Here is a 14,010-nt window from a genome sequence, read left to right as displayed (position 1 = left end):
TATGTGGAATGAACTTAATATTTTCATCGCACATTTCTACAGAACAACTGATCTGGTCTACAGCCAGAAATTGATGTCTTGTAATGTGTACATGCTTTTCAGATCTATCAGACTCTTACTTCCTATATTCTGGTACTTTGAATAATAATTAGTGGTAAGCTCAGTACAACATTGCTCGAAACTCCTTGTTTAACGTTGCTTCCCATTGAAAAAAAGAGTTACAGTGCTTATTCAGAAGGTGCCCTATCTCAATACCAATTACTAAAAAAAATTTCCAAATTGCAGTTTGAAACACCTCAACAAACTGATCAACTGGTAAAATATTTGGGCTCATTGCTTCAGTGATAAGTTGTTAGTATGCAGTGAGTGCAGTGAAATAAAATTAATGCTTACCATCCAAATACAGATATCTAATGTCTGTGTCATGAAATTATTTATAAAATAAACATCTACTTTAATATAAGGAACACTGGTTTGATGGAGCCTTTACTAGTAATTATAAAAATAAGAAGATGTGGTATGATTGCCAATGAGACAACTCTCCACAAGAGACCAAATGACACAGAAATTAACAACTATAGTAATAGCTACTATAAGGTATGGGTTTTGCTCATTTTTTAAGGTTTTTATTTAACCTATTATAATTGCTTACATCCACATTATCTGAACTCTGGTGGATAGTTGTCTCATTGGCAATCATACCACATTTATATCAAAAGCAACACATGGAGCATTGACAGTCTAAATGATTTATAACTTTATTATTTTATAAAATGAGTTTTTGTAAATGATGTAAATGCACAAATAATACAATTTGACACTGATGGATCTATACCTGTTAGAATGTATAAAGTATTTGACCATAATTTATAACAGAAAGGAGGGTCACTTAATGTCCTAGTTTTTTTTACTCTAAATTGGTAAACATCATGAAAAAAAGACCTCTAAACAAATTTTTCAATTTTTAATTCAGTATCTGTTCAAATGACCAATCTGCAAGCTTAAATTACGGGTATTGTACTATAGCTATATATAGATCGTTGTGACAATTAGAAGGAAGTTATCCAGGTAAATTTGTCTGTGTTGATAACTAATTTCATTCAATCAGGCAGTTACAATAATCTCATAACATGAATAACTAAACTGCCGAATCTCCTTTTTAGATCATTCCATCTTGCACTGGTGTGAAGTCAGAAATATTATGCATGGGCAAACATGGACACTCCTAACTGTAACAATTATGGTCCAATATAATTACCTGATGAGGTAGTTTAACAAAGTTTAAGCCAACACCACTTCTTCATCAGTAATGTTAATACTATAATAATATCTCTTAATAACAACCAACATAATATATGTAAAAAAGTAAGAAACATTCAAAAAAATTCAATGCTCATTATCTGGAAAAGTGATATAAGTTAAAAAAATATATCCCAATCGCAAATGGTTTTTACAACTCAACAATATTGATGTAAAAGGCTCAGTTATCATTAAATATGTGAATAGTAAATCCATTGATATCTCTGCTTTTCCAGTATATATCTTTTATTGACATTTATTCGGTTATTGATGAATGTTGGCCAAGTGAAAACAGAAATGAGGACTGTATGAAACAATCCCTTGGTAAAAGGGGGAAATTAACAATACAAATAGAAAACACTTCATGCAACAAAGAGGGAAATATAAGTAGAAATACTCTTAAATTCACTTTCAGAAAGAGTATTATAACAGGATTTCAAATAACAGGGAATTAATTAAAACTGGTAAAATTTCTTTAAAAACCCCACAAAAACCAGTTTATTTTCTGTTCTATAAACTAACCCAACTAAGTAGAAAAGTCACCCATGAGCTAATTAAGGGTCTTCAAGGTTCTTTTAATTGGTTAACATAGATTTAAATATAGAATTAACTACTCTGAAAGTACTTTTATTTCGTGGTTATCAGTTTTTGTGATTTGGGCAAAAATTAGTAATGTTTGTGGGTTCTTAAAATTCATGGATTTTAGATACTTTAAAAAATCTAGTGAAGAATTTGAAGTCATCAGAAATGAAGATTCTTGAAAATAATTATTTGTTGTGTGGGACATTTCAAAATAAGGCGTTTATTTTCACTTACTTGTTTGTCTTTCATTACTGACAACATTCATCAAATTCCTGATAAAATAATTGCTTTCAGAAATAAGCTGATTTATCTATGTTTACAAATTGTCTCATTGAAGGAAATTGCAAAGTAAACATTTTAATTGTTGCACATGTAAAATCAGAAGTGAAGACAATAATTTACCTGGGATCGAATGATCAACAGATTAACGATCAAAAAAGGTGTTAATTGGGCCATAAACATGTCACTTAAAGAAAACGGTTACATACAAAATGCTACAAATGTACTGTGAATTGTAGAATTAATTCTTATGAAATAAAAAAATAAGCCCAATATGAAATCTTTTTTTTTTTCATATGAGAACTATGAGGAGATGAAATGAACTCTTCATCAGCGCATATCATCACTGGAAATCTGACTTTCATCGATCACAAAACTTTTTAGAATTAAAAGATTAAAAGTCATACACTTTTAAGTTTTTTAAAAGATTAAATGGGTAAATCCTGTCTGAAGTTGTATATACAGTTTAATTGAAGTCTGGAGCTGGCATGTCAGTTAACTGCTAGTAGTCTGTTGTTATTTATGTATTATTGTCATTTTGTTTATTTTCTTTGGTTACATCTTCTGACATCAGACTCGGACTTCTCTTGAACTGAATTTTAATGTGCATATTGTTATGCGTTTACTTTTCTGCATTGGCTAGAGGTATAGGGGGAGGGTTGAGATCTCATAAACATGTTTAACCCCGCCGCATTTTTGCGCCTGTCCCAAGTCAGGAGCCTCTAGCTTTTGTTAGTCTTGTATCATTTTTAATTTTAGTTTCTTGTGTACAATTTGGAGTTAAGTATAGCGTTCATTATCACTGAACTATTATATATATTTGTTTAGGGGCCAGCTGAAGGACGCCTCCGGGTGTGGGAATTTCTCGCTGCATTGAAGACCTGTTGGTGACCTTCTGCTGTTGTCTGTTCTATGGTCGGGTTGTTGTCTCTTTGACACATTCCCCATTTCCATTCTCAATTTTATATATAGCTCATAGTGCCTCTTCTGATATTCTATGTATTTTCTAGATTATATGCCCGTATCCATGTAGTCAAACCTACATGGGGATCTTTCCATGTCTTTATTTGGGCAGCAATTGTTATATTTCGTTGGACAATTAAATTCGTGGATAAAGCCATCAATGAAAAACCAGGAAAATTGGTACCCCACGAATACAAGTACTTTCACAGTAATCCCTTAGCCATGGCTAGCCATCCTTAGTTGGGTTAGTTTCAGAAATAAGTTTTTACAAAATATTTCAGATTCATAATATCTAGTTTCAGATAATTCCTTGTTTAATAAAAAAACAACAATATACTACTATTATAACTACATGAAAAAAACACATATATTGCACTAACCAATGAGTAAAAACTTGGCACCATATATAACTGGTACTTAATTTCTTTATCAACCTAGTAAGTTTCAAATCTTCCACTCCAAAAAATGGCACCTTAATTGATCTCAATTCAACACTTCTTATTGTTAATTATGAAATGAATAATTCATCCTCCATCTATACTACTTGTATCTGTACCTAATTCCAGGGAAACTGATGTAAACATGAGTTAAAAAATATATGCTTGTTAATCAGAGTTATGGAGTCGATTAAATGATGATTGGACAGTCCTGAGCTGTTCCACTGAGTATATTCAGTTATTTTATATCATGTTACATAAGTTACTAAAGTTCTATTGCACTGTATTTTCTGAGACATACTAAAATGGCAAAATAAATATCTTCAGAATATTTTCATAGTACAGTGTACAGTATTGTAACAGGAGTTTATAAACAAAGCTGATCATTCTCTCATTAAAAAAAAAACAACACGGTAACAATAATAATATCAGAGCCAATCAACCAATACATAATATTCAAAATGGTTTGGTACTAAATGTAAAAAAATAAGAAAATTTCAATAAATATGAGTTTTTGTTCTTTCAAGTACAACATGTATACACATATTTCATTAAAATAATACACACTTGTATCAGCAATATTTTTTTTAATTTATTTTTTCCTAAATGAAAAGTAAATTTACTTTTAATTTAAATTTTTCAAAGTAGAAAGTAGAAAGTTAAAAAAAAAGGTTCCAGAAAATATAAAATATAAAACAGATCAGAATGTCATCTTCCAGAGTTCACTGATTTTAAAACATTTTCAGATAAAATAAAAAAAGTATAAAAACATCATACTTCAGTTCCTTGTACTTTTCCCTGAGATTTAATATTAGTATTTTTGACCTTTACACTAGGTCTCCTGTCTTTCTCACTAGAGGTCACAAAACTGTCCTTGACCTCTGTCACATTTACATTGACCCTTGATCCTGAGAGTCTTAAACTAAGTCTGTTTTGATTTAGTAGAGGTAAACAGTTTTCTTTGGCAAATTCTAAATTGTTCTTCTTTGTTTCTATAACTTCTTTCTTTTTTCGTCTTCTTCGTTTGAATATTATAAAAATAATTATGACTAAAATTATGAGTATTATGAATACTGATACTATTGGAATAATATAAGTTAGAGTACTAATTTTTGTCTGTTTCAAAGTCCTATCTTCTTGTAATATATCACTGTTTATGGGAATGTGATGTATATCAGTTCCATTCTGAATTGAATTAGTCTCTTTGATTATATTTGGAAGCTGTGATTCACGTTTTTTGGGCTGAGAAAACATGGCTGATCTCTTTCTAATGAAACGATGACGAGGTGCTCCTGCTTCTGTGATTACATATATAACTTGTAAATACCACTGATGTCCTGACATGACCTGAAAAGCAAAAATAGAGCATTCATTGTCTACTAAAAATGAAAAACTTTTTAAAATTTCACAATCTCTTAGATTTTCTTTTAAAGTTTTCTCGTTTACATTATGATTCTTGACAAATAACAATTATGTTGGTCAGATAAAAATGACACTCATGCGTTTCACATCCCTCCCAAAATTTTTTTTTTTATATTGCTGTTGTTAAAATAAAGTTGTGTTAATGCTACAATCAAATTTTGGCATTTGATACATAGTGCAAAGTACATTTTTTTTATTTAAAAAAGAATGGTGGCAGCAGTTCTAAGAAGCCTGTATACACTATCTTCATGAAGGAAACTTGATAATCTAAACAACTAATTTTCTAAAAGTTTGATTGTAATTTACCATTCATATGATGTTTCAATGATTTTTTTTTATCATATTTTCTAGTTTTTGTTATGGCTGTCACTTATATTTGAAAGCAGTCAACAACAATAATGCTTAAAGAAGTTTAGAAATTAGCCCTTTTAAGGAATAAATCATAATTTCTAATTGATTTTTTCATCTTTTTTTGTAAGTAAAATTTTGTTTAAAAGTTTACAGATAATGGACACTATGTGATTGCAGTTACTCATTATGGCCTTTAAGGCATGAAAGATAAATAATGAATAAATTAATGGCAATTTGTTAAAACAATTGTTTATCAAATACAGTTTTATATGAAATTACAAATATAGATTAATCTTGCATGACAAATATTTTTTTCATTTTTGTGCAATTCTAAACTTTCCTCAATTTTATTTTCCAGGAAATATGGAATTATTGCTGATTATACAATTTCTTTGTTTAAATTTTAATCAATTACAGTAAATTCAGAAATTAATGCAAGGTTTTTCTTAATGCGAATAATGCGACAGGGTGAGTATCCCAATAAAAAGAACTCGCATTCTGATATCTAAACATATATATGTATGCAGCTTTTTCTGAAATCGCATTAATTAATCTCGCTTTTTTGTCCATTCATAAAAAATTACAATAAATAATAAATGAACGCAATAATTTCTGAATTTACAGTACAGGGTAATATATCAAACCTTGTATAGAGGATCAACGCTGAGAAAAAATCCATCTACTCCTGGAATATTGTTCAGATCTGTTGTAAATTTGGCATTAAAAGGGACACTATGAAAATGTCTTACTTCTACATCACGGTTTCCTTTATCCTAGTAAAACAAGAAGCATATTATTTCTAAAGAAATGAAGGAGAAGGTATTATCAGGCTGCTTTTGTGGCTTCTTTAATTCAAAATTCAAAAACTATAATAGATCGATTTAATAATCCCGCCCCCTTTTCCCGAATGTGACCTACCCAATTAGACTTATTACCAGGTTTGTACTAACATGAGCAACACGACGGGTGCCACATGTGGAGCAGGATCTGCTTACCCTTCCGGAGCACCTGAGATCACTCCCAGTTTTTGGTGGGGTTTGTGTTGCTCAGTCTTTAGTTTTCTATGTTTTGTTTTGATTACTATTGTTTGTCTGTTGGTCTTTTTCTTTTTTTTTTTCAGTTTATTTTCAACTTATGAGTTCGAATGTCCCTTTGGTATCTTTCGCCTCTCTTTTAATAACATTCTTCATATGTTAACAAGACATTTGTTTGTCTGACATTTCCAAGTCTGTAGATTTTTCCAACTTAATCATTTACCAATAAAAGTAACATAATTTTGAAAGGATTAAACAATTCAATTATTCTAACAATTCCAGGGCCAGATAGTGGCTCTGGTCATTTCTTTTCTCTTGATGTTGATTACTGGTAAATCTGTCAAAAAAGGTGAAGAAAATATCAAGGAGGTAATAATAAACCATGTTTAAAAGTAAAATTGTTGCATCATTGTCAAAAGATAAAGAAAGACATAAAAACAACAGTCCACAAATTATATACAGAACACTGAATATTCAGCAAGAACATCACCAATAATATACAATTATGGCCCGTTGAAAAGGTGAATATCCAAAATTGTCAACACGAGAAGGTTATTTCACTGAGGGCGCAGCCCGAAGTGAAATAACTTTTAAGGGTTGACAATTTTGGATATTCATCGCTTCTAAGGGGCCACAATTGTTTTATTATACCGAACTAACAGTGGAAGGGCATTTTGAATCATTGTAAAAGCACTTACCCTTAGTAACAAACACAAGTTGACGTTCAAAAATACATGTAATTTGTGTCTTAGAATTCTCGTATGTACAACAAAGGTAGATTCTTTTTGTAAAATATTGATGGCCCTGAAAAGGACCGTTATTAGAGATATCATCGGCACAAGATGCACGTCAAAAGCCTTATTTCCTCTTCTCTCGATCAATGGGCTTCCTGTAACTTGAACGTTGCCATTTTGTTTATTTACGTCTGTGACGTCATTTTCATGAGTACAAATCAACAAACTAAAAAGGTTATTCGCCGGTGAATAATAGGGTTATTCAACGCTGGTGTAAATTTTTAGGGTTATTTGTTCTTCCTTGCAATTGAATGAAAATTAACTGAATTATTCCATGTCACGTGATAACGTTTAACCCAATAGAATTGTTTGAAATATATGTAAGGTATAATAATAGGGATGAACTCAGATTTGCTGAAAGGATCAGAAGTTCCTGTTCCACTAATAATGATACAGCTTAAAAACAACAAATTATATGTCAAGACCACAAACTACATTAAACCAAGACATATTCATGATAGTTTTACTTTCACTTTCTTTTCAGTAAAATTTGAACTGTGAAAATCATACTGTTGCAAAATTAAACCATACACAAAGACAATTTTTAAATACAAATTTAAGTCTGAAAACATGAAATAAAAACTGCAATGAATTTTAAATATTTTACAGGATGTAACTGCATAGTTTGGTTGATTTTAATCTGCCTATAAAACATTTTGGTTGCTTTTAGTTGAAATTTGCAAAGCAAAATGCAATTTGTACAAAAACTTTTTCAACCATTAATCAAGAAATATATAAAAACAAATTGTCACAATATCTGATCATTTCCCATGATTATCTGTTCAAAAATGTTTCAGAAAAAAATCAGTTTGCTATAAAAATTTTAACTTTTAAGATGACAAATATACCGGTAATACATAACTATAATAAGAAGTTGGAATCAGGTGAGGTTGGAAGAAAGGCTCAAGTACAACTTGAAACTGAGCATATGAGGATTCCTGTTTACCCCCCAAAACTGTTAGTGAAATGTGTGGATGTTTAAGATTGTGAATTATCATAATTTTTTCAAATTTAATCATACCAGTATAAGAAATCTATACTGTAGTTTAGGACTTGGCTGTAAACATCCAAACTGTGGTCCATCACCATAAACCTCACCCTTTGGGTCAAAGGTTGGAATATATCCATCACTTCCTGTAATTGAAAAATCAAATACTTTTTCCAGGATGTGGTAATTCTATAGTAATGTTTTATTTTTAATTTCATGAGAATTTAATTTCAATACAATATATACATGTATGTCCATATGATCAATTATGTGTTTTCTGAGAATCTGTGGTCTTCAAATTATTCTATCATTTGGTGTAATTGCTGCTTTGAATAGACACCGGTCTATTTCTAAAAACTGTATGTTGACCTGTAGATGTTTTTTTGGTTTTTTGTATTGTTAAGTTGCTGTCTTATTGACACAGTGGTTGTCGTTTGTTTATGTGTTACATATTTGTTTTTCATTCATTTTTTGTACATAAATTAGGTCGTTAGTTTTCTCGTTTGAATTGTTTTACATTGTCATTTCGGGGCCTTTTATAGCTGACTGTGCGGTATGGGCTTTGCTCATTGTTGAAGGCCATACGGTGACCAATAGTTGTTAATTTCTGTGTCATTTGGTCTCTTGTGGAGAGTTGTCTCATTGGCAATCATACCACATCTTCTTTTTTATACATATCTCTTTTTAATCATGTAATAAGTTAAACCCCTTGCAGTTCAAATAACAATACCTGGATGATATGAATAAATTTTCAGTCAAAATGTGATTTAAGTAACTGGTAATGTGTTTTCAGATAATTTGAAATATTTCACCTGTACAAAGATAAACTTTCTCAATAGACAAACTGTAAGCTTCTCTCAGATCTTGTGCAGGATTCCATAAAACTCTGCCATACAGAACCTCACCTGAAGAAAAACAATTTTAAATATTTCAAATACAAAGATTTCAACATATACTTAATAGCTTTTACTTGTATGTTTCCTGAAATAAAATTGAGAATGGAAACAGGGAATGTGTCAAAGAGACAACAACCCGATCAAAGAGCAGGAAACAGCCCAAGGCCGCCAATGAAAGCCTAATTTTGACTCTAAAATCAAGATTTGATAACAAGATATTGTCTGGTACATGTATTCCCTTATTAGTCCAATAATTTAGTTCTTTTTCATTTTTTTCCAAAAAAGCACAGAAAAAACATCAGATTATGACATAATCTATTTAGAAATTATATAACTTAAATTGCCATTATTTTGGAAAGGATTAAGAAATTTATTATTTTTGTGATTTTAGGGGCACAAATAATGGCTCTTATTTCCTCCTTAAATCAACCCATTTTCAAACGATTTTTCCACACTTTTCATGTGATTAAAAATCTTTTACTTTACTTCTTTCATTTTAACTTTCATGGATTTCTAGGACAAGTGCAAACCCTGTTGTATTTTACCTGGAGCAAAGGATCTGTCATATTCAGGATCCAGGACTGAGGCACTGATGTATGGATTCTTTAGGAACACCTCTTTATTATTTGTTAATTCAAACCTTGTATCTAGAGAATACACCAATGGTACAGGTCTATTGGATTGCTGGAATGCTATTGGTACCTCAAATCTAAATTTAATAAATTGAAAATTCTGTAATTTGTAACTGCTGTGTAAATGGTTAATCAAAATTAAATTTATTTTGGCAATGTTAGCTTTTTACCACTATAAACATGTATTAAAAAAATAAGTTTACCCTTAACATGCTATAGGAAACAATTGGTCAATCAATCACATTCACATAACAGTCAAAAATAACATTTAACATAATCACATCTGTTCAGGTGTTACAGATAGTTTGCTGTTTCAGAATCAAATGCAACTGGGTAATATTTTTAAAAGCATCCAGCAAAAGTTGTAATTGGTTAAAAACGTAAAAAATAATGGAAACTCAACCAATGATCTGACATCATTTTTATTTTGGGCTACAAACAATGAAATACCTTATTCCTTTAGATTCTAAAACGGTGAATTACAAGAGAATGGATATTTTAGGTAATAATTTAACTGACATCTGTCCCAATATTTTCTTTGTGACATTTTAATTTACATAATAAGGGCTTACATTCCCTAATGAAATAGAAAACTTAAAAAAGTCCATAGAATTTTATCATCAGGTAATATCAGGTTAAAAGACAGAGTCTCAGTAATTGGAGCACTTAGTGGCACAAAGTGGCCATGAATCATCTATACATTAACCATTTCCATCATCCTCTGGATGGCCATGACTTTAAAAGACTGATCAAAGTTTAAAACACAGGTGATCTGGACACATTAATATCATTCAATTCAAAATCTTTGAATTTTACCTTCCCCTAAGAATCATTTAACAAAAATATCAAAAGTTCCTCGATTTCATTACTGAGTTCCCCATGTTTTCTTTCTAACAGTTTTTTTCTTCTTACATTTTTTTTCACTCAGGAGGGAAGTAGGAGATGGGAGGTGTGTTTAGATTTTGTAGCAAATCCACATATCTGAGTGTATGACTTTTTGACTGTCTCCAATAAACAATGAATAGTGAATCCCAGCTTTACAAACTGAACCATAGTGTGCTATATGCAACAATTTGTACAGAAATGGCTTTAATCAGAATGAAATGAATTTTACCTCCTCTATCAATGTATATTTTACATTTACCTCTGAGGTTTCTTAGCTGTGCAGGGTGTGTCTGCTGACATAAATATCTGTGTGGATTTGACCAAACAAGGAATAAGTTCTACTGTGTACCTTCCTGTATAATCCTAAAAATGTGAGAACTTTTCATGACATTTTATAATTATTATAATTCTTATCATCATCATGTTAAAGTAAAAACTTTGTATATATAAAAATAAGATGATGTGGTATAATTGCCATTGAACAAGACAACTCTCCACAAGAGACCAAATGACACAGAAATTAACAAACTATTGGTCACTGTACAGCCTTCAACAATGAGCAAAACCCATACCGTATAGTCAGCTATAAAAGGCCCCGAAATGACAAATGTAATACAATTCAAACGAGAAAACTAACGGCCAAATTTATGTACAAAATAATGAACAAAAAACAAATACGATACACAGAAACAAACAACAACCACTGAATTACAGGCTCCTGACTTGGAGATGGCTGTTTAGATAATTCCAACCTTTGCCCTCATGAAAATATCTTACAAAATTATCTTTCTAATTCATTTCATCTGAAAATGTTTATTTTTTTAATTCAATGCTGAAAATATTAAATTCCTCTAAATCCTTCTTTCATTCTTCAATAGTTCAGTCTTTCTTACTGCTACAATCTAAATCAACGTAAAATTCTTTTACATATCAGATTTCATAAATATCATATGTTCAAAATAGTTACCAACCTTCAAATTATAATCACTTGTGGCCCTCCATAGTTGATGTGGACTGTCAAATGTTTGCTGAGACCAAACTAAAGTTAGGTCAAAGGTCACAGGCATGCCTACTGGAGGAATGACCTTACTGGTTATGCCTTGTAATGTGTGGTGTTCTGGTACATACATTCCTATAAAATGGGAACAGATACTCTATACCTTTCAATACTTTGTTTCGGAACAATATGTATTGAATGAAATATTTAGCCATATTATCTTTATTTCAAGGTTGTAAAATAAAAAATATGTGCTTGGTCAATCTCAATCATTTATGAAATACAACCCAACTGACTGGAATACATCAAATCATATTTGATATAGTGCAGTTAACTTAATTTGCAAAAATAAAATAAAAATACTATAGGACTTATGGGTCTTGTTTTAATGACAATGTGCTTCTTTAAAAAAATCTATTTTGAGGGTTAATTAACAATATATTTTCTGTATCAATTAGTAACTTGTATGCTTTTCATTATTACTTAAATTCATAGGTTAAAAACAGGCTTATTGTTTTTATTGTTTTTGTCTTAAAGAATTAATGTCTGCCTATATTTTAGCTTAAATTTTGTGTTTAACAGTTTTTATGCTAGAATACAGCCCTGGACTTAATTTCAACTTTCAGACCATCAAGTTCACATATGAATGACCTTAAAGATAAACTACATTGAGCTCAAATGCTAGCCTACCTCTAAACTTTGTTTGTGTTTTCAAATCTATCACAAGTCTGCCATCCCTGCCTACCAGTACCTTGAGTACTTGTAAATCTCCAGCTATCTTGCCCTCACTCTCCAGACCAGTTTGCCACAGTATATTACTATAGTAGAAGGAGAATTCCATCTCTGTATGGTGCTGTAGCGAGCCCCAGCCTACAGGAGCTGTGGTATATAGGTAGTATACATACAAGGGAACTCTCACAGTCAAGTAGGTTTTTCCATTGTCTTTAACCTGCCAGAAAAAAAATCTTATAGTAAATAAAATGCGCATGTTGTTGTGCATAAGGACAGGGGAGTAGGGGTATAATAATGTTACAAACATAATGAACCCCTAAACAATATTACATGCAGGTAATATAAAAAAAGGAGCAGTGGTATGATAATTTAAACAAATATAGATGACCGTATAGTACAGCCTTCAACAATGAGCAAAACCTATGAAATATAGTACCAAGCTATAAAAGGCCCAAGCATGACAAAATGTTAAACAATTCTAAAGAGCATGATTTATACTAAGATGTTTGTTTCTACAAACCCCATTTGTCACCAATAAAACCTAGTACAATGTATAAATCTAATAAAAGAATCCCAAATGAAACTTCCACTTAGGGTTGTCTTGAACTTGAATTGATGTGAGCTTTTGCTACATGTTGAAGGCCTTGTTGTGACTTTGAGATTAAAAAATACTGATAACAGCCTTGTTCCTTTGATTTTAGTTTTTCTTTATGTGTGTACCGATTGGATGTCAAATTGATGTCATGAATAAATACCATATTCCTTTTTTTCCATCGTATTTCTAAGAATGAATGTTTTTAATATTTAATTGGTCATTAAATGACTATTTTATATTACCTGGAAGTCTTTATTTCACCACCTAAGTTCTTACCTGGAAATCAGAAACAACTTTTCCACCACAAAGATCTACCAGATTTGTCATGTGATACCACGCTTCAAAATTCCACATGCACGACTTCAGGTCCAAATGCCGGTATAAATCAATCGTCTCATTCTGTCTCATACTGGGATCAAACTGGTATGGGAAATTATGTGAAGGTGGAAACATGTGATTACTTTCTAAAAATCCACTCTCTACCACATTTGTTCTCTCTTTGTCTGTGATCAGATTTGAACAGACATGCTGTTGTCTGTAAACTGGGTCAGAAAGTACAAATCGTAGGTTATGAAGTGGATGGGTGGATATAAGTGGCAAATGACCATCTTGGTGTGGAATTCTGATGGAGATGCGGACTCTGTTTGGATGTTTCTCATCTTCAGGTCCAACATAATCAAGTTTTGCCAAAAAGGATTGTGCCCCATAAAAATTGTTTGTCCAACTGAAGACAGGAGACTTGCATATTCCATCTTCAATGCTGATAATAACTGGCTCACTTCTTGTTGGTATGCCAGGATTAGTATTTCTATGCAAAGGCTGGGCAACACATCTTACATGAAAATTGGGGTGAAAGTAAACACTATCAAGAACTTTTGTTTCCACACTGGTGAACACAGTGTTGTCTGTAACTGTAACAAAAGGTGACCTTGAGCTGTCATCTGTTATTGGCATGGCAACCTCCCAACTATACAACATGGAAGTCTGGTTAATTCCTGATTTTTGACACAGTGAATGTGTTACAGCATATGATGGGTAATGGATATCACAAGGCTGAAAAGAGAAATTAATCAAACTTTTTACTGTACTACCAAATATTTAAATGAATCTATGATGAAACGATT

The 14,010-nt window shown here is 31.4% G+C and overlaps 1 protein-coding gene across 1 annotated transcript in view; it reads right to left on the bottom strand.

Moving 5' to 3' along the window:
- Nucleotides 1-733: 733 nt before the first annotated feature.
- The window catches only part of LOC127707630 (extracellular matrix organizing protein FRAS1-like), a 116,280-nt gene continuing 103,003 nt past the window's right edge, over nucleotides 734-14,010 (bottom strand). The window contains exons 55-63 of the mRNA XM_052212243.1: nucleotides 13,163-13,939; nucleotides 12,250-12,508; nucleotides 11,534-11,694; nucleotides 10,822-10,925; nucleotides 9,591-9,754; nucleotides 8,962-9,054; nucleotides 8,183-8,295; nucleotides 5,978-6,106; nucleotides 734-4,907 (exon numbers count right to left, since the gene is read on the bottom strand). Coding sequence (XP_052068203.1) covers nucleotides 4,332-4,907; nucleotides 5,978-6,106; nucleotides 8,183-8,295; nucleotides 8,962-9,054; nucleotides 9,591-9,754; nucleotides 10,822-10,925; nucleotides 11,534-11,694; nucleotides 12,250-12,508; nucleotides 13,163-13,939 — 2,376 coding nt within the window. The 3' untranslated portion in view covers nucleotides 734-4,331. The remainder of the gene's footprint in view (nucleotides 4,908-5,977; nucleotides 6,107-8,182; nucleotides 8,296-8,961; nucleotides 9,055-9,590; nucleotides 9,755-10,821; nucleotides 10,926-11,533; nucleotides 11,695-12,249; nucleotides 12,509-13,162; nucleotides 13,940-14,010) is intronic.

This window comes from Mytilus californianus, unplaced genomic scaffold (genome assembly GCF_021869535.1).
Source record: "Mytilus californianus isolate M0D057914Y unplaced genomic scaffold, xbMytCali1.0.p SCAF_7, whole genome shotgun sequence".
Taxonomy (NCBI): Eukaryota; Metazoa; Mollusca; class Bivalvia; order Mytilida; family Mytilidae; genus Mytilus; species Mytilus californianus.
The sequence above is the reverse complement of the archived record's forward strand: the minus strand, read 5'-3'. Positions and strand labels throughout refer to the sequence as shown.